General features: G+C 37.1%; 2 protein-coding genes across 4 annotated transcripts; one reads left to right on the forward strand and one right to left on the reverse strand.

Annotated features, from left to right (window-relative positions):
- Positions 1–684: 684 nt before the first annotated feature.
- Positions 685–10357, reverse strand: LOC135932746 (class I histocompatibility antigen, F10 alpha chain-like). Its single transcript, XM_065470354.1, has 7 exons — positions 10141–10357; positions 7333–7593; positions 5341–5619; positions 4206–4508; positions 3394–3501; positions 2956–3007; positions 685–2783 (listed from the first exon to the last, which is right to left on the reverse strand). Exons 2-6 carry the CDS (start codon positions 7580–7582, stop codon positions 2988–2990), a joined length of 960 nt encoding a protein of 319 aa, XP_065326426.1. The 5' UTR covers positions 7583–7593; positions 10141–10357; the 3' UTR covers positions 685–2783; positions 2956–2987.
- Positions 9952–14269, forward strand: LOC135932744 (uncharacterized). 3 transcript variants are annotated; one of them, XM_065470350.1, is made up of 3 exons: positions 9952–9998; positions 11180–11255; positions 11379–14269. In XM_065470350.1, the coding sequence occupies exons 1-3, from the start codon at positions 9988–9990 to the stop codon at positions 13224–13226; spliced, it is 1935 nt and encodes a 644-aa protein (XP_065326422.1). In that variant the 5' UTR covers positions 9952–9987; the 3' UTR covers positions 13227–14269. The 3 variants fall into 3 exon arrangements, with proteins under 3 accessions (XP_065326422.1, XP_065326423.1, XP_065326424.1); XM_065470351.1 differs by lacking the exon at positions 9952–9998 and adding an exon at positions 10438–10518; XM_065470352.1 differs by lacking the exons at positions 9952–9998; positions 11180–11255 and adding an exon at positions 10441–10518.
- The last annotated feature ends 6091 nt before the right edge of the window (positions 14270–20360 follow it).

Genomic DNA, 20360 nt, shown 5'->3' on the forward strand with positions numbered 1-20360 from the left:
AATAATAAACAGTACACTGTGTTAGGTCTTGGTTCAATAGGTTATGTGCAATCATTTTAATATGTTTTAATAAACATTGAACCAGTTCGGCCCTCAGCTTGTAGCAAATTTGTTTTTTTGGCCCTCCGATGTATTTGACTTTGACATCCCTGTCCTAGTGGATATATTTAGAGATCAAACACATTATTATTTTCTTATTTTTCTGTGGTTATATTGACTTATTATTTCAACATCAGATCTCTATGTGTGTTTATTATGGCACAAATACTGTGGTCATGGGACATTAACCTAATCTAATCTGTAATTTCACTTATTTAAGACTGCAGCTAATGCTTCGTGTCATCATTGATTTTGAATAATCAATTAATTTTTGTCCTTTGAATTTAAAAGAAGGAAAGAAAGAAAGAAATCTCTTCAAGATTTTAAAAACAGACCAAAATAGTAGTTGGTATAAAACCACCGAACAGTGCAGTAATCTCAACAACATACAATTTGATTGTTTTCTTTGGCACACATGACAGTGAAGTGAATCTTTTTGGACTGTTGGTCAGACAAAACAAGATGACTGAAGAAGTCCTTTTGATCTGTGGTTGTTCATGTTTGCGCTGTTTAAAGTTTCTGCTACTATAATGACACCTGATGGCTGGCCTAAAGAAATAAAAACTTACTAACTCTCTTTCTGATTTAAATAATTTTTATTGTCGTTGGTTATCATACATTTGTTATATACATTTAATAAACAATATAATCTCTATCTCTTATAAACAACAATTTAGGCTATGAATTTGTCTCAATCCCAGGACATTTTGGTGTTTTTCGGGGCTGTGACCAGATCAGATATTTTATTGAAAAATATTAAAACATTCACATCAATGATATTATTGGATGGGTAGTACAGAGATCTATGAGCATCTGTGAGGAGGGACCTGAGCACCGCCGATGCTGTGGCGAGAGAAGACAGTCTACAGGTGAGGGCGACACGAGGACATTCTTGCTTTTATCAATTCAATTCAATTCAATTTTATTTATATAGCGCCGAATCACAACAAAAGTCGCCTCAAGGCGCTTTATATTGTACAGTAGATAGCACAATAATAAATACAGAGAAAACCCCAACAATCATATCATATGACCCCCTATGAGCAAGCACTTTGGCGACAGTGGGAAGGAAAAACTCCCTTGTACGGTGTTGCTCTCTCTGAAATGTTTATTTGGGTTTCTCAGCCTAGTAAAGTCTCCATAACTTGCACCAACATCTTTTTGTGCTCACATTTAAAATTGGAGTTATATTATCCATACTTAAATAAAAGCTCATCAAAATAACAGTAGTTTGACTCTTCAGTACACTGCAGACCAGCTCCCACCAGGAACAAACCTGAAAACAATCTGCTGGCAATGCTAAAGCTACATGATTGTGTTTGGAGCAGAAACAACTAAGAACAGCTGCGGCTAAACGCACACTACAGGCAGTTATATCATACAGCTTGATTCATGCTTTCCTCAGGGCATGGTCATGTAAAGTTAACACCTCTTTTGAGAAGACCTTTAAGCAAATCCTTGGAAAGTCACATCAGCTGGTGGAGTTTTCTAACTTCCAGGAGGATCAATGTTTCTTGGATTATAACCTGCATTGTTGCAGCATCTGCTCTTCATGTGAAACATCCAGCACACAGAGCAGCTGTCTCAAGTAGATCCAGTGACGTCTCCACCGAACTTCTAGTATGAACGACGGCATCCAAGAGTTTTGCTCTTTAAAATGTCTGAGTTCTCACACTCCTCTGACGTATCACTTTCATGTAGGACTCATGGCAAATATTAAGTGAATGAATGGTTTCATTTATTAAAATTGCACAAGTGGAATTGGATGCTTTTGACTGGAATTCCCAGAGACCCCGAAAACTTTATATTTTTTATAGTAGATGCAGAAAATAATGATGTGACAAAATCATTAAAAAAATGTAATGATTTTTTTTTAAAGGGAAAAACTGTGAGATATGACAAAAAATTATACCACTGTGGTCTAGAAGAATCTCAGTCAGTAGGATTCAGTTTAAACATGTCCTCAGTTGCCTGATATAATTATTAAATAATAATAAATTAATAAATAAATATAACATAGAATCCGTCCACTGTTTACTGTTCTACGAATGATTTTATATATAAAATCTGTACAAGTTCTGAATATCATACATTGTGCAAGGATTTCATTAATAATCGCAGCTCTATGATGTCTGTAATCACAGAGCTTAACAAAATGTGTGAAATAAATTAATTTGGAGGAGAACATTCTTGAAAAGAAACTTTTCTTATAAAAGATAACATTATAAAGTATATAAATTATAACAGATCCAAAACAAAATGACAAAAGAAGCATAAAAAGAAAAAAGAAACCAACTTCTCATCATAGACAAATGTCCCAAAAATGTCCTTGTGTTTAAATAATTTAGGATCTACATCTGTGATTGTTGCAATTTCTGAGTGAAAAACACAAAATCACTGATTCTGTTCATCTGGACGGAGCGTTTTCAGTGGGAGAAACATTTCGTCGCTCATTCAAGTGACTTGTAAACTTATAACCTTATAAACAGAACATTTGCATAATGACTGGAATTAGCACCACTGACTAGCAATGGGCCACGAGGTCAGTTTTATGATTGCTATTAAGTCATGACCTTTGCTCAGTAGTCATGAGCACCATTCACAGAGAGTCGGGGCTGCAATCACAGCTGTACCCTTAGGTCCTTCCTCAGTTCAGAGATGGTTGTCTACTCTTTACTGCTCCCCTGTCAGAACAGAAATTGTGAGTCTGTTTAATGCAGTCATTCATTTTTTACTTCATACTTTTTGGATTTGGAACATTTATTTTAGATGTATATACATTTATATAATAATAAATAATATTTAAAGTATTTTAGGGATGATATTAAATAGTGTAGTTTGGTGTGCTGTACTTACATCAGGATTTAATTACTTTTGAGTCTGAATCTTCATGTCACAGTATCAGAAGCTTAAAAAGAAGAATTATATTTTTAGATGAATAACAACATTAGTTATTTCTGTCAAGCTGACGTCAGTGACTTTACGAATCTTTTTACATTCAGCACACAAATCACATCCAAATATCTTTAAACACATTTTAAAAAATACTTACTGTAACCCTGAAAACAGACATTATCACAGTTATTTATTTAGAAATTAATCAGACAATAAGTATTTTACATAATTTAATTAGTAAGTGCTATCTAAATTATTAAATATTCCCAATTAATGATTTTTTATATCATAGGAACAGGGCATGAATTATATTAATTTATTAGAATATTAACACCAAAAAAAGTAAATATTTCACATGAATATCATTCATAAAGCATAAAAGTATATTTTGCTCATTACCATTTCCTCGTAACTTGAAATAGATTCCGATACAGACGGCCAGGAGAAGAACCGCAAGACCTCCGATAACACCTCCGATAACACCACCAACATGAAACCCTGAAGGACCTGAAACCACAATATTTACAATATTTCTCTCCCTGACCAGTGAGTAACCAGACTGTGTTCATTACATTTACATGACATTAGTCCTTTGATTATTTTAAAAGTATTGCAGGACTTAAACAACCTGATATATTCTCAGTGTAGATCAGTGAATAATGAGTTTTAGGATGAGTTTAGTCAGAATAACTGTTTTAATCACAGTTACTGTTTGATTCTAAGCAGCTACATCATATTGACTGACCCAGTGAAAACTGTGTTACAATACTGCATATTTATGTTTTTACATGCTGTGAGAAGGCAAGTTATAAATAAACATCATGGAAAGTTGATCCTTTATGTAAAATATCAGCATCAGATCTAACCTGTGCACAGTTTAGGATCTCTTGTGAACTTGATGAGAAACATACTGTGAAAATACTAAAATACACAAATGTAAAAAATAAAAATAACATTTTCCCAAAATGCATAGTGAGAATTAAAAAATAAAGCTGTGTATATATTTTTGGATCTTGACATTTTGTCCCATTAACTCTGAAATTATTTATTTAAATCAGATTGTAATTAAATGTCTGATTAGTTTTTGTGACCATTTACTGAACCACTGTGGTGATGACAGCTTACAGTGTACATGGAATAACAAAACAGGCCAGAAGAAAGATAAATATATTTTTTAAAGATTAATAATCTCCCTTTGAATTCAGTCTTACCTGTATTGGTCTTTATTTTTGTTTTGTCCAGTTTGGTGACGATCTCCTTGTTGACACCACCGAACTGAAACACACATTCATACCTCTCCCAGTCTTCAGGTTTGACTGATGAAAGTTTCAGATCAACACTCATCTGGAAGGTCTCATCATTGTTGGGGAGGATCTCTCCTTTGTGCACATCCTCATGAAGCTCCTCTCCATCTTTCCTCCAGAACATCTCAGCCACGTTAGGAAAAAATCCTGTAGCGTGGCAGCTGATGGGAGAGGAGGGAGACTTCTGGAGGAGAGACACTGAGGGAGGAACTAAAGAGTAAAGAGGTTTTTAGTTTGTTATGTCTTATTAACTGTACTTTAATATTACTGTTTCTGTTGTCATAGGGAAAAAGACAAGGAACACCCTAGATATGATGGATAGATAGGCTGCCAGTCCAAGAGAAGCCAAGTGTGTCCACAAAGTTCATGCTAAAAAATGTAATGTTCACACAAGTTGTTTATTTAGGCTGCTAAAAGCCTAAGAAGAACAAAAAAAGAGAGTACTAAGAATACAACGAGGACACCTCGTAAGGAATAAAGAGTTCACAAAAACACAGTACTGGACGATAAACAATAAACACAACTGGAACTAAACTCAGGGTAGAAAACATGAAGGAAACACACAAAGATGAAAACTTAAAAAAAAAGCAGACTAAGAATCAAACTGAAGACATGTAATAATAAACAGAATTTGAAAGACCTTCTGGGTCAAAGACCCAGGACCATGACAGTTTATCCAACATAAGCTGCTCTGCAACCCTGGAGCCGATCCTAGCTGTCAATGTGTAAGAGGTGGACAGGTCACCAGTGTATCACGAGGGTAATATAAATGCAGAGTAATAAGGAAGAGATGGAAACTGACAATAAACGCATAGAATGAAATTAAGAATCTTAATAGCAAGGACTAAGATGAAGTTAGTAGAAAAACAACAAACAAAAAGGCTTGAATGTAAAAAACAAAACACAGTGGTAAATATGCGAGTGAAGAGAGGTGATGAGAAAAATTAGAAAACTCTTTTTTTTTTTTTTTTTTAATTATTATGGACACAGAAATTGAGTCATATGAATATTGTGTCCATTGCTCTAAATCAGGTAATTTTACCTGTTTTCATCAGAGATTTCCTCCCAGAGTTCACAAAGTTCTTCAGTTTGTCAACACACTCCTGTGTGAGGAAGTACTTCTTGTATGATATGCGAGTTTTGTCTCTGTCCCAGTTATGTTTGGTTATAACAGCCTGAGGTGCTGAAGCAATATATGTCTCTGTCTTCAGGTCAAATGCAACATGATCTCTTCCATCATAACCAAGTATCTCAAATCCAGTCACCTCTTCTGTGTCTTCGTTCCACTCACAGCCGTACATCCACTGCAAAATGTGAACACCTGAAAGATAAAGAACTGTAGTAAATGAGAGATATTCTCTCTTTAGATGCTGTTCAGCAGACAGCAAACCTCAAACTGTTGTAAAGAATCAGTCCTTTTTATTCAATGTTAAGAGAGCCTCAGTGTTTTTAATATAGACCAAAAAGCACTGAGCTACCCTATGTAAGGAATAATCAATGACACACAACAAAACACATCCTTTTTATGAAGTCAGCACATCAAATCAGTGTTTCTGGAGCTGCTATTTAGTCCACAAGACACTCAAAACACCTCAGAGAGCATGTTCTTGGCAATTGGACACTCTAACGCTTGCTTTAATTGTTTTGATGCATACTCAATCAGACAGGTAATGAAATTATTTCAGTGTTTTCCGTGGAAGAAACATTTCTTCCAGATGAAGAGAATTAACTTTTTAGGGCTTGCTTTAATTAACTGTGTATAAAGGCTATTCACTGTGGTCTGGGTCAAAGGAACCCAGCAGCAAACCTTTTTCTGTCCCATCATTATCTTAGCTGCATTCCTACAGCCACAACAACCAATTTTAGGGTTTTGCCACCTGCTAAATCCCATTTTAACCCAGTCTCTACTCTTTTTCCTGCTTGGAGGCAAAGTCATCCTCTACAATGTAAGAACAGAAAAGAGATATTTTTAAATTTTTCTTCTTTTTCTCTGATCATTTTTTACTTGACTCATTCAAGCTAAGTGCATTTATTAGAATTAAAATTTAAACTAAAGTTTGTTTCTCATTTATTAATATTATTTTATTATTACATTAATCTAACACAATGTTCAGGTAGCTTTGCACAAAAATAGAAATGTTTTCCAAAGACCTGCTTTTTTACTTTCTTACTTTAAGTACATTTCACAGTCTGTACGTTTTTACTTTTACTGGAGTATTTTTAACACTCGTATCTGTACTTCTACTTAAGTACTGAATGTCTGTACTTAACTCTGCCACAGAGACCCTTAACTGTCATCACCTTTGTGTTAACATTATAATATCAAAATTTAGCTGAATTTTCAAATTCATGCTATTGCTGCACCAGTGAAAATTCACAACAAACCCATCAATCATAGAACATAGAACATGCCCTGAAAGCACACTTGGGTTACACAGGTGGACAATGATCTAAAACATAAAGAGGTCATTTGTGCTCAAAACCCCTCCAATGTGACTGAACAACAAACAAATGATTGATTCCAGTCCTTGCTGTCATGTAGGGATGGGAATCAAGAACACTGGTTCCCAGCAATCCAATTTGGATTTGTTGGTCAGCTTGCCTATTGATCCTGCCTGTTGGTTTCATTTGCACTTGTGCTACAATCAGCGAATTGAAATTTGTTTGATGATGTGAAACATGTAAGTGTGAAGAATATGCAAAAACAAAAAAATCAGGAAGTGTGGATTGTGTACACACACATATACACACACATATCAGCACTACATAACATTATATCTTCCTGAGAATCAGCCTGTCCATTTATGTCCTCTCCAATGGACATTTGTTTTTGATCTATATTTTTTTACTTATTTGAGCTGCCCCACTAAGTCCTGATGCTCTTAATAGAGGACGTCATGTGCTTTCCATTGATATCTCATGTGTTTAAGTGGCCTCATTTAGCTCCAAAAGGGAAAGAAAATCACCAAAAAAGTTCTTTGGGAAGATTCTTTTTTCTCAGGAGGATCTTTAGGTTTCAGTGTTTTTTACTCACCACTAGTCTGATTCAAACGCTCCATTAGCCAGACGACGTGTGCTTTGATCGCTTGCTCATTGTGTATGTTTCTCTGTCTCTCTCTTTCCCAATATTCAGGATCTACAGTTTTCTCAATCCACTCAGTCTTGGGTACCATCTTCTTCAAGCTGCTCTTATAATGCACGAACCCCTGACCATTTACAAATATGACTTCAGTTAACTCAGGAGTTTCATTCCAACCAGTGGCTGCAGTCTCAATGTATGTCATAGTGTGTCGCTCTGAAACAAACAAACAAAAAGCAAGTTGCCTTCAAGTTAAATTTGTACTTAAATATTTCTGACTAATAATTACCATTCAGCTGGTAAAAATGCAACAAGATGCATTCAAACAACACACATATTCTTTTGTTGTTAAAGTGGATATAAAACTGCACATATAAAGGCTAATTTTCATCACGGAGTTCTTAAAAACTGACATAGATGTAACCGTCTGTGGAGCTGGATTTAAGCAATAAGCTCTTAAAGTTAAAATTTTTGGACCATGTTTAGCTCTATCTTGTGCCAGCACAGAACGTGACAACACTGAGTTGGCTGGTCGGTTGCTGCTTACATTAGTTTATATTAGCTAACTAATGAACCAGTAATGCAGTGGGAAACAAGTGGAATAAAACTAAAAAATAAAATAAAACTGATAGAGATTATCATTAAAATTAAGTGAACACATCCAGAGGATGGCCACACTAACACCAACAGGTGAACCTGAGAGATTTTTTAGGTCACTTTAGATCTCTAAGTCAGCTTTTGCTGGGACTCAACTGAGGTGTCAGTCAGTTGTCTCCTCACTGTTCTCTATTTAGCTACAGAGCAAGTGTCCCAAGACATCCACCAGTGGAGACTGTGTACCAGTATGAACCAGCAGATGCCTTTACAAAAAAGGGCATGAAGTTTAAAACAAACATAAATCTGGGTTTGACTTTTTTCATTTCCCCCTCCATCTCTATTATCCTATGATCACTGGACGGATGTTCTACTGATAAGGCTCAAGGACAGTTGGCCATCCACAGTGACCAGTTGCGGGTGAAGGAAGGGAGACAGGACAAAGGATTGCTGTGGAAGAGATCCAGAGATTAATAATAACTGATAATAAATGTAGAGAGGTGTTTAAATACATAGAGTGAAAAGAGATAAGTGAAGAAGAAACACTCAGTGCATAATGGGAAGCACCCAGCAGCTTAAACCTATTGCTGCATAACTAAAGTAGGATTAGTTAGGTATCTGTCTCCTGGATCCAAGTTGGGAGCTGGTTCCACACCAAGGCAGACATTTTGAGAACAACCTGTTTCAGCAACTTTGCCAAAAGTGTGGCATTGAGAAAAGTCACACCATCCCTCACCATCCAGTTGGTAATGGTCAGTGTGAGCAATTTAATCACACTGTGCACAGTGTAGTATGCACCCTTCCTTCCACAGAGAAAAGAGACTGTCCCTGTTTTCTACCACAGGTTACCACATCAGTCGACTGATAAGTCACCATTTTTCTTGATTTTTAGATCAATTGCCTGTTACGAAGGATTCATGAGCCTGTGGGCGGCAGCACTCATGACTGATTGTGGAACACCAGACCCAGTTACGCCATAGGTTTTAAAGGTGTCACTAAAACACTGCAGCTAACACGCTGATCAGCATGTAAGGAATCATGTAAGCTCCCCTGCAAGACAGTTTACCTTAAAGTGTTGGCATTAGAGACCATCACAAAATTCAAGATATCTGGAGTCCAGTAGTCTATAAAGTGCTTAAAGCCCAAGGAAAGGGGGTATCAGTTTATACAGTCACCACTGTGGATGACCTTGGTCAGATGAAATATGTTCATAAGCAAGTTAGACCCTGGTAGTAAGTATTAATCATCAAGCCGACAATTCAAAACCAGAGGATAGACTGTAGTGAAAGTCTTCACTGAGAAAAAAAAAAAAATTATTCCTGCATGAGGATATGAGTCAGTGTTGCATTTAAAAATGCAACACTGACTCATGTCCTAGTTCCCTAATCAAAACCTAATTATGAGGGGCACCCGTGGCTTGTTTTTAAGTTGCTCCAGGCATTTTCTTCTAATTTTGGTTGCAGATGGTCCAGATGGTCACAGGTATGTAAAAAATTACGTTGGAGCACATCTGGGGATTCCTTTTCTGTTGTAGTGTGACGACCCTGGTGCTCATGGACCAGATTCACTTCCCCTGGTGGCTGTTTTGCTATTTAATGCTTATTGGTGGTAATTAGGATGAGAGCTGTAATTTGGAGTCTGGTGGAAACTCGATAACTGCTTTTCCTCCGTTTTGTTAATTCAGCTATATCATCTTTCATATCTGTTTCTATAACTGGGTTTATTGGCATCTGTGGAGAAATGAATTGTACCGGGAAACATGTTTCTTTACTGTGCGTATGACAATAAACACTGAACTTGTAAGAGAGAGAAATGCATGCTGCGTTTTGGATACATTAGACTTCATCACACAGAGAGTCGCAGGAAGTCGCTAAACACAGAGACAGAGCGGAGGTCAGTACTGTCATCCCGACATCTTGCAGATGAGCAAACTACATCAGCGCTACTTGACGCCTCTCCGTGGATCTCACAGAGAAAGCAGGAAAAACAGCAATGACCTCGTGCTAATGAGCAAAGATGCATCTCTGGTATGTACCGGATACCACGACCCACAGCGATCTATACCATTACGTCGATGTGCTCTGCGAAGGGTTTTCTGAAAGTAAACATGAAAACTTTGAAAGCACCGCGGAATCAGAGCCATAAGATACATAGACTGAGCTTGTTTACCTGCTGCTGTGCTGTATGGAAGCCCGTTTCCGCCACTAAAAAAAAAAAAACGATACTTAACTCGAAATTTCGACTTATTTTCTCGAAATTTCGACTTAGTTTCTCAAAATTTCGTGTTAGTAACTCGAAATTTCGAGTTAGCAACTCGAATTTTCGATTTAGTAACTCGAAATTATGAGAAAAATAACTCGAAATTTCGAGTTAGCTCTGCCAATCAGTAATCTACGTGAATGACGTCATTTCCTTGTTACCCGGAAGGATATGGCACAAAGGCGCGCGCACTCAAAACTGGATCGTCTCGTGAGCTACAGTGAGCTACAAATGGCGCCAGGTTCTTCAGCTTTGAATGCCTTCCTACAAATGATAACTGGATAAAAGGTATACAAAAACGCTGTGACAGCGATTGTTACATACAAAGTTGAATAGAATGCAACGTGAGGGTTAACCAAAGGTACCTATAAGGTTTCTGGTGGTGGTCAGAGGGCCCGGTGGCGCCAGTGTCCGGCAGCCTCGCCTCTGTCAGTGCGCCCCAGGGTGGCTGTGGCTACAATGTAGCTTGCCATCACCAGTGTGTAAATGTGCGAGTCAATGGGTGGATGACTGGATATGTAAAGCGCTTTGGGGTCCTTAGGGACTAGAAAAGCACTATATAAATACAGCCCATTTTACCATTTATTTACCATTTCTGTTACACACTAATGACACCTGTTACGTTTGATGAAACAGACGTTTTGCTGAAAGCATGCGTAATAAGTGTACAGCACTGTATAAAACAAAATCACAAATCACCCAAAACAGGGAATATGACTGAAAACTATATAAATAAGGAACAAAAACAATAAAAATGTAACCAGAAAACTGAGAAAATGTGGGATTGACTGTATTGTGATGCAGATTGTAGTTACAGTGCAAATGGACACTTAAAAATGCAATTCCCACTTCTCCACCATAGTCAGATCTCATAATGTAGGCACAGATACTTTGATGATAATATTGTGGCTTTATAATAGGTAATTTTAATTTACATCCTTACTTACAGCATGGGAGACTTGATTGAATTCTTGAAACAAAGAGAAGTCTCTGAGGAAATTATACAGACCTTGGAGAATGATAAGGTAATTAATTCCAACAAGATACTGGTTGAAATGCAACTTTTCCTTATTGTTCTTAAGTTAAAAATAGGATTGTATTTTCAAGGCTGGTTGTTTTAATAAATTAAATTATTTTTCCATCTTTAGATTGATGCCAGTGTCATAAGTCTAATGACAGATGAGGAGCTGAAGACTTATTTGCCATCATATGGTGATCGTCTAGCAGTATTTGGATTTTGCAGGCGGAGGGGCAGCAGCCGCAAGTCAGCGCTTTTTGAACGGCTGAAATCCAAACTGTCCAAAAGAAAATTATCTGAAGAGGATGGCAGTAGTACACGGCAAGAAGAACATTTCCAAACAACCCATAAAAGAAATGCTCTGAAGAGAAATAGAAAAATAGAAATAGGATGGATGCATTATGATGAAGACATTGAGGTTTTCAAGCAGGTTAGAGCTAGACGAGGAGGAGGAACAAGAAAAATAGACATTTGCAAGGATGCCAAGAAAAGGAAAATATTACAGGTTGCAACAGGCCTGTTCTTTCCAGATGGAGGAAACATTCAGGGGCCCTTAACAGATTTTGACTGTGATCTAAAGGATTATCAAGAGATGATAGTCGATGATGCATTGACAGTAGGAGAACTTTATCATGTCACAAAACTAAATATCCTCAGGTTCTACCTCACCACAAAGAAAAAACAAAATGACAGCCTTCAGAGTTCCAGCCCAGGTTTGCAAGAAATTGAAGAGAGTCCTCAAAACCAAACCTCTTCTTTTACTGTCACTACAGTCCAAACATCTGCTCCATTTGAAACAATCAGCCATGATGTGACATACATTGAAGACACTCCAAACGATAACCTTCCACAATCTTCCACGCAGTCTCTAAGTGCTAACACTTCTCACAGCAGTGACATTATTTTTGTTGGCCCCTTTTCTGACAGTGAGCCAATAAATTTGGATGACACCCTGTTTTTTTCTCCACACCCTGGTCCATCCAGTGAGAGAGTGAGGAGAGTAGTGGTGGTCCACAGAGGGCAGGTAATGTCAGAGCTCATTTCACATTTTAGTGATAAGGACCTTGAAGATGTCGACATCAAAATCCAGTTCGTACTGCCTGATGGAACACCTGAAATGGCCCATGACGATGGGGGAGTTGTGAGAGATTGTCTTTCAGAATTCTGGAAAGAATTCTATGACCAGTGCACCACTGGAAATGTTTGCAAAGTGCCCTTCTTAAGGCATGATTTTGGGCAACAGGAGTGGGAGAGTGTGGGCAGAATCATTGCATTTGGATGGGTTAGAGAGAAATATCTGCCTGTGAAAATTCCACCTGCCATTCTAGAACAAGCTGCCTTTGGATATGTAAAGAGTGATATTGTGGAGGATTTCCTTAAGTTCATTCCTGAATCTGAGCGTACAGTGTTAGAGGCGTGGCGATCAGACTTTAGCATCGTGGACCAAGAAGAACTTATAGACATACTTGATAACCACAGCTGCAGAAAGATACCAACAGCCTACAATGCCACTGAAGTCCTATTGGAGCTTGCACACAAAACACTTGTCCAAGAGCCTGCCTATGTTATTGAACAGTGGGCAAGAACACTCAGCACTGCATGGGAAAGCATTTGTGATCTATCGTCACTTTTTGAAACCCTCCAACCAAATGTGAGAAAAGTTCTCAAGTGTCTCACTTTCCCTGAAACAATGACAGCTCACCAGAACCTGATTCAGAAATATCTAACTACATATGTGAAGAATGCTGAGAAGGAACATTTGTGTTTTTTCCTCAGGTTTTGCACAGGTTCAGATTTACATCTTGGAAAGAACATCATCATTGGGTTTAACGAACTTAAAGGTTTCCAGAGACGACCTGTGGCACACACATGTGGATGTGTACTGGAGCTGTCGATAAATTATGACAGCTATCCTGACTTCAGATCGGAGATGAACAGTGTGTTGGAATCAAATGTGTGGGTCATGGACATTATCTAAAGGTTTGATTCACAGACAATGGCTTAAAAGCCATTGTTGTTTTACAACAAATTATATTTGAGTTGTGAACTAAAACTAAAGTGTTCCCAAGTGAATGTCACATCAAAGGTTTCAGGTGTTTAAAAACTGAGTTCTAAGAAAAAGTCTTTGGTGAAATACTACTGTAATGTAATTTGAGGTACTTCTTTGTGTTTGTGTTTTCGTATTACAACTGAGGCAATATTTTTCTAAACACTTGTGAAATGTATTTCTGCAGAGGTCTCAAAGTGGAAGTCTGGAGACCATTTATAAGAATTCCCATTTCCTCAGTCAGCATGTGTGCATGTGAACAATCAAAGCAGTTTTCCCACCTTTTATTCAATTTTCTATTATTTGAATCCAAAATCAACTTAAAAAATGCATTAGGTTAATTTTAATTTGTCAAATTTTATTAATGTAATGTCACAAGATGACATGTATTCTAGTGGCTCACCAGAAAATTTGAGATTGAGACCCCTGCAATATGTAGTATGTAGTACATGTAGGAGATATATTCAATATCTCCTACATGTTTTATCATTGTGCACACATTTTACAGTTTACAAGTCAGGTTTTATTATATCATTGTATTTTAATACAGTTATGTTCGTACAGTTCTGTTTAGCCATCTGGGTTATGTTGACTTTTGCTAAATTGAATGGCCATAAGGAACACCTATATGCTTTTATTTGGGATTTCTGTGAAATCAGCAATTGCTGAGCTGAAGGTTGACTTTTGGTTGGCTTTTCCTGATTTTTGTGATGGAAAAAAACCCTTGTTTATCATAGCCCCCTTTTTTTAAACTGCATAGCAGATGGGGTAGTTATTTAAAAGATATTTTCCTATATTTGTTTTCATCTTCGAGCCTAATGTATTTGCTTCATAGTGGTTTTAGACCACACTGTTCTTATTCTTTAAGTAATTGTAGGATATTGTTATCAGATCTTGCCATATTATCCTCAATCTCTTCTTATTGTCCCATTCTCTGTTTTTAGAAAGTTTGTATTTTTAATACTAATTGAAGTTTTGCACAAAATATTGCATATTTTTGTTATGTGTATTGTCTTACTTTTTCCAAGTCTTGTGCTTGCAATTTGATTTTTATAAGAGTACTTAAAGGTTTTTTGTGTAACTGTAAATACAGTACAGTTATTTGCTTTAAGATAAGATGATGGCAAAAGATCTGTGTTTATAATAAAGTGTTCAATGAGTCAAATTACATCTTTCATTTTGGTAAATTCTGGGTTTTTATTATTCTGAGGCGCAATCTGAAAAAAAAACATAGGTCCATTAATGTCCATATGCTAAAAAATATATAATTACACTGCCCATAATCAGGAAAACAGTCAGTATACATAAAAAAGTCTCAGCAGTAAAAAAAAAAAATGACAATGAAAAAAAAATTACTGCTACATAACCAGATATTTCAAAATATCAATAATTACTCAAATAAAAAGAAAGATAAAAAAGCATATTTACAAAAAGTTGAAATCATAATTCCAAGGTGACATTCGTTGTATATCCTTTATGATGTCCTCCAAATAGCAGGTTTAACAGACATTATGTGTACACATGTTTTAATAATAAGGTTTTTAACGCAAAAAAATGGTTTGTTAATTGAAATAAACCATCCAAAAAAAAAAAAAAAAATCCCTCCAAAAATTAAATGCAATTTTTATAGCCTTTTTCACTTGGCCCTGTTTGTGAAATACATTTTCAGGCCCTCAAAACCCATGTATGTGTGCCCCCAAACGACAACCATCCATGAATTAATAACTCATAAAAGGTTAGAGTTTAAATATCAAAATACAGCATTAAAAAAGTGTCTTTTGGGGTAATATTTGTTGCAGACAGCAAATGTGGCAAAATTAAAACCAAACAAAAGGGGGGGGGGGGGGGGGGGTGCCCTAAATATGCCTAGATGTCCCTGAAGGACAAGGGTCAAAGAATGTGTTTTTGCCACCTCAATCAAATGCATAATGATGTCTAACCTTTAAGGCAAAAGCTCCAACTCAGTAAGCATCAACTGCCTTAGCTTTACATACAGATCCACTGTATGAAACACATCATCTGAGAAGTCCAGGTTATGTTCTGACATAAGGGATTCTGAGGGATTCAGCTTCCGGGTAACACGGAAATGACGTCATTCACGTAGATTACTGATTGGCAGAGCTAACTCGAAATTTTGAGTTATTTTCTCGAAATTTCGAGTTATTTTTCTCATAATTTCGAGTTACTAAATCGAAATTTCGAGTTGCTAAGTCGAAATTTCGAGTTACTAACTCGAAATTTTGAGAAACTAAGTCGAAATTTTGAGAAAATAAGTCGAAATTTCGAGTTAAGTATCGTTTTTTTTTTTTTTATTGGCGGAAACGGGCTTCCATACAGCACAGCAGCAGGTAAACAAGCTCAGTCTATGTATCTTATGGCACAAAGAATAGCTGAAGACTTTTTCTTTATATTTTGAGATAAAATGTGACATTCATCATTCCTGGTGTGATTTCTCTCAAATTGCTCTTATTTTTAAGTAAAAAGCCACAAAAGGTGTTTATAATAAACAGACAGGGACGGTTGGTCTGAATGGGCTGAATAGGGCCTTCCTTATCCTTTTCAATAATAAATATATAAATATACATATAAAATCATCTTAGAACAGATTGCTTAAACAGTGATGTGACTAACTGCAGCAACAACACCAAACAGTCAAAAGGGAAAAAAAGAAAAACACAGGATTTAGCTAAATGGGCTTATTTTTCACAGCCCATGTACGGTAGCATCATCTACCATTCATCTTCAAAGAGTAGTGAATGACAGGTGTTGATTTGCTGACCATTTGGGCCAAATTAGTTCAGCCCAAAACGAGAGAAGAGAGTCTTTTGTGAGAGTGTCAAAGACTAAGTTACTGTGGCTGGCGCCATAGTAGGGGCCATCTGATTCTTGACATTTACTGTAGGGTCTTTAACTTGCAATATAAAGCACTTTGAGGCAACTGTTGTTGTGATTTGAAGAATAGAATATAACTTTATTAATCCCTTGGAAAGGTCCCCTCAGGGAATACAAATTAAAAAAAAAAAAAAAAAAAAAAAATACCAAGCAGGTACAAATACGTATAAACAAAATATCCGCAGCAATAAGAATTTAAGAGGTAATAATTAAAGGAAGCCCAGGAATAAAAGTGTAAACAGTGGCAAAGTGTCAATTTGTTTAGTTTAGTTTATTGCACTGGGTCAACATTGTCCACCCCTCCCCTCCTCCTGCTACTCCTCCTCCTCTCCCCATGTTATACAGTTTGATGGCTTGGGGTGTGAAAGGGTTTTTTTTAGTCCTGCTGGTTCTACTCCTGGTGAAGTGCAGCCTGTCTGTGCGTTGATGACAGTGTGCAGAGGGTGGCTGATATCGCCCATGATGCAGTTTGTCCAGACTTCTTCTCGGCCACTGTCACCAGAGTCAAGCTTCATGCCAACCACAGAGCCAGCCCACCTGATAAGCTTCTCCAGCCTGGAGGAGTCCTCTTTGGATGTACTCTGTGATATTTTTACTAATATTACTGACCAACCCAACACCAGAAGTGATTTGAGCATCACCGTTGAATTTCTATGGAAAATCCCCATAAAGTCCCAAAATACATAAAATATCAGAGAAAAACCTTCAGAATTTCTACTTAAACTAAAATCTGACATCAAACTAAAGATCATAACAGATCATGAATAAAAAAAATATAGAAAAAAAAACATGAATTACCTGCTTAGGTCTGGTTGAAATCAACACATTTTTATTTTCATTCAGTTTTAAAGAAATATACAAGCAAATTGTAAAGAATTTTTCAAAAATAATTGATTTATTTATAGTTGTAAACAATGATGGGTCACACTGATATCTGATTTTGTATCGTTACTTCATATGTGTGTTCTGGAAACAAATAATTTAGAGATGTAAGCAAAATGTAAAAATAGCATATACTAATTTATTTTGGAAAGTGAAAGGCTTCAGGCAGAAACAAAGAGCTGGTAGCGTGTAATCTGTGACTGTGATTAGAGACCTAAAGTGACGTAGGGGTTAAAGACACATACACAACTATGCAATTAACCTTGAGTTCCCAGAGTAATCCAGATACAATTGTTCATCCACCCACAAATTTAGCTTGCAACCAATTCCACCTGATTTGGGACAAGAGATAAGGTACACCCTAACAGGTCTCGCCCAGAGAGAGAGAAAGAGCAAACCACACACTCTCACATCCACACCTATGCTTGATTTAATCACCAGTTAACCTAAAATGCACGTTTTTGGACTATGGGATCAAGTCAAAGTGAAAGAAGTGTAAAAGAATTGTTCCACAAACTAGTATCCCACATTATACCAAAGTAAAAACACGTTTTTACAGGTAAAGGTCTTGCAGTCAAAATCACACTTAAATAAAAGTCACGAAGCACCAACATAATTTATGATAAATATAAATCTTTTACTTAAGTTGTAAGAGGTTATTGATTTGTAAGCAGTATTAATACTGCGTTATGTGGTTGAGGTCCACCAAATACAGTTCAGCAGTTTAAAGCTTGGCAAACCACCGGGGTCATCCACCTCTGTGTAACCTGAGAGTTTGTGACATGAAAGCCTGCACACTGAAAACATGAGAAGAGGTCAAGATCAGATACTGCTGACTCTTTAACTAGAACAGTCTTTCTCAAAGAGTGGTAAGCGTACCACTATGGTCATAATTGTCGTACTTCCAGAGCCATATATTTTATGAGGTGGTACTCATTGTGAAAAGTTTGAGAACCACTGAACTAGAACATACTCAGAGGTTTCAGGTGCAGGTGTAATGTGCTTGTAACTGTTGTATTTCATGAGCTTATAATATGATTTAAATTCCTGAAAAGTCAATAAAGCTGTCAAATATAAAAACCAAAGCAAAAAAGAAAAGATTTTATTTCTAAAATATTGGGATAGACAGACCAGAGAAAAACATGCAGTGATGAAAAACGTACACACTTAATAATTTGGGGAAGGTTAGACACTAAATGCTGCAATGTGAGGAGAAAGCAGTCAGAGTAAAGGTGCCCAATATTCAGAGATTCTCATATTTTATCTCAGAAAAGCAGCAAAGTAACCAGTTTAACCAGATTACAGAGGTTGTTTTCAGCGTTATAACATGATGATGATGAATTAGAGCTTTAATTATGTAGAGAAAATGAGCAGGTTTTTAGATGAATTCAGAGAACGTGAAATGTCAAAGAACAAATGAGCAAATGATCCCAAGTGAATCCTAAGTGAATGATCCAATTTAGCTTCCAGCAACATCACATCTTTTAAATTTGAGATTTGCCTCTTTATCTTTTAATTTGTCTGCATATGTAAACTTACAGCTTCTGTCATTCAATAATTTCTGCTGTCTTTAAAGTGGGAAGAAGTATATTGTTTTCACACCAGGGGCCTGTTCTTCGTACCTCGCTAAGTAAGTTAGCCGGATTTGAATGTTGACGATTTCGCGTGATCTTGGATCATTCGGTTCTCCGAAGCTCATCTGGGACTTGCTGTCATAGCAACAGAGCCGTAAGCGTAAACCTGCTCGGGAGCAGGTTTACTTTATGTAAACAGGATTAGATCGCAGCCACTCAGGTATGTCCGCTGCATTTATACAAAAGGAACAGCGATATTTCGCCACTGTTTTACCATAAATAAATATTATCAATGTAACTAAAGATAATGCAGTATTTGATGCTTTATTGATTTCATACAGATACATACAGGTCATTTCAGAAAAAAAGGGAAATGTATTATTAATCATTCTATTACATGTATTTGATCATTCCAGATGTAATTCATATTTTAGAGTAGTAATAGTAAATTACTATGTGCAATCAAGATGAGAGACCACGGCTACAAAAGCGAAGGTGGAGTTGGGAAGTCTGTCGCAGCCATGTCCTGTCCGTTTGTACGCGAGCAACCCATTGCGGAAGGTGCAAGATTGATAAGGAGGGTTTACAGAATTCAGCGTAGATTGCGGGATAGACGGGATCCTTTAGCTCAGCGCGACAGTGTGCTCATAGAGATATCGATTCTCCCGTGAGGGTATTATTTACTTCTCTCTCTCTCTCTCTCTCTCTCTCGATATATATATATCTCCCAACTTACTGTGCATGCTTCAGTCACCCCTTGCATGGGAACAGGTAAAAGTGATGGAGTGTTATGTCAAACTACACACAAAAAAACCCACAATGTCAATAAATGGCACAGTACGTAAAGGGGTGTGACGAGGGGGTGCAGGACCACCACCTGTCTTTATGTGCTCTGCCCTTTTCTGGGTTGCTGTTATAAACAAACAGATTATTCCAGGGTCTCTTGTCATAGACTAAAAGCAATATAAGTGATAAATATTACCATTCTGTAGAATATTCCTATATTTCACTTTTACTTGTTCCCATGTTCTAGTGGGTCCTGTTGTGGCTCTAATGTGGAAGAGGATATGGTGTAATATAATATAATGTGGTATAATATAATATCACATGATATAATGTAATATCATGGATCACTTACGGGTTTAATTTGTCAGCAACTTTCTGCCAGCCCTCTCTCCTTGCTTTTGCAGCCTTTGCAGTGTTCCCCTGCGTTTTAATTAGACTCTGAAACTCCTGATATCCCTCAATCAAGAGTTCTTGCTCTGCTGCCGTGAAATACTGTGCGCGCTCCTTCGACATCTTCGTCGACCAATCACAGGGTTGCCGATCAATGTTTCTACTATCGATGCGTAGCCCCTTTTAAGCCACCCAGTGATCTCAGATTACTTCATCCAGCTGTACTAATCGTCAACAACAGGTGCGTTCGGAGAACCGGATTAGCGAGCTCACGGTTAGCGCGATGATTTGATCTTGGATGTGTCATTTGATCTTGGATGTAGTAAGCGAGGTACGAAGAACAGGCCCCAGAACAAAGGAATCCACCTAAAATCAGACAGAGCTCTGATGCATTTCCTGTTTTTATTTTGAGAGGTTATAAAAACACAACACACCTCAGGTTGTGTTTCTTTGTGACCTTCCTAAACAGCATCACCCTCACACAGATACATGTTGGTGTGTATAGTCACTGTGACACACCCAGCTGATGCTCTTCTGGTGT

Source organism: Pelmatolapia mariae, linkage group LG22 (genome assembly GCF_036321145.2).
Source record: "Pelmatolapia mariae isolate MD_Pm_ZW linkage group LG22, Pm_UMD_F_2, whole genome shotgun sequence".
In the NCBI taxonomy this organism is placed as follows: Eukaryota; Metazoa; Chordata; class Actinopteri; order Cichliformes; family Cichlidae; genus Pelmatolapia; species Pelmatolapia mariae.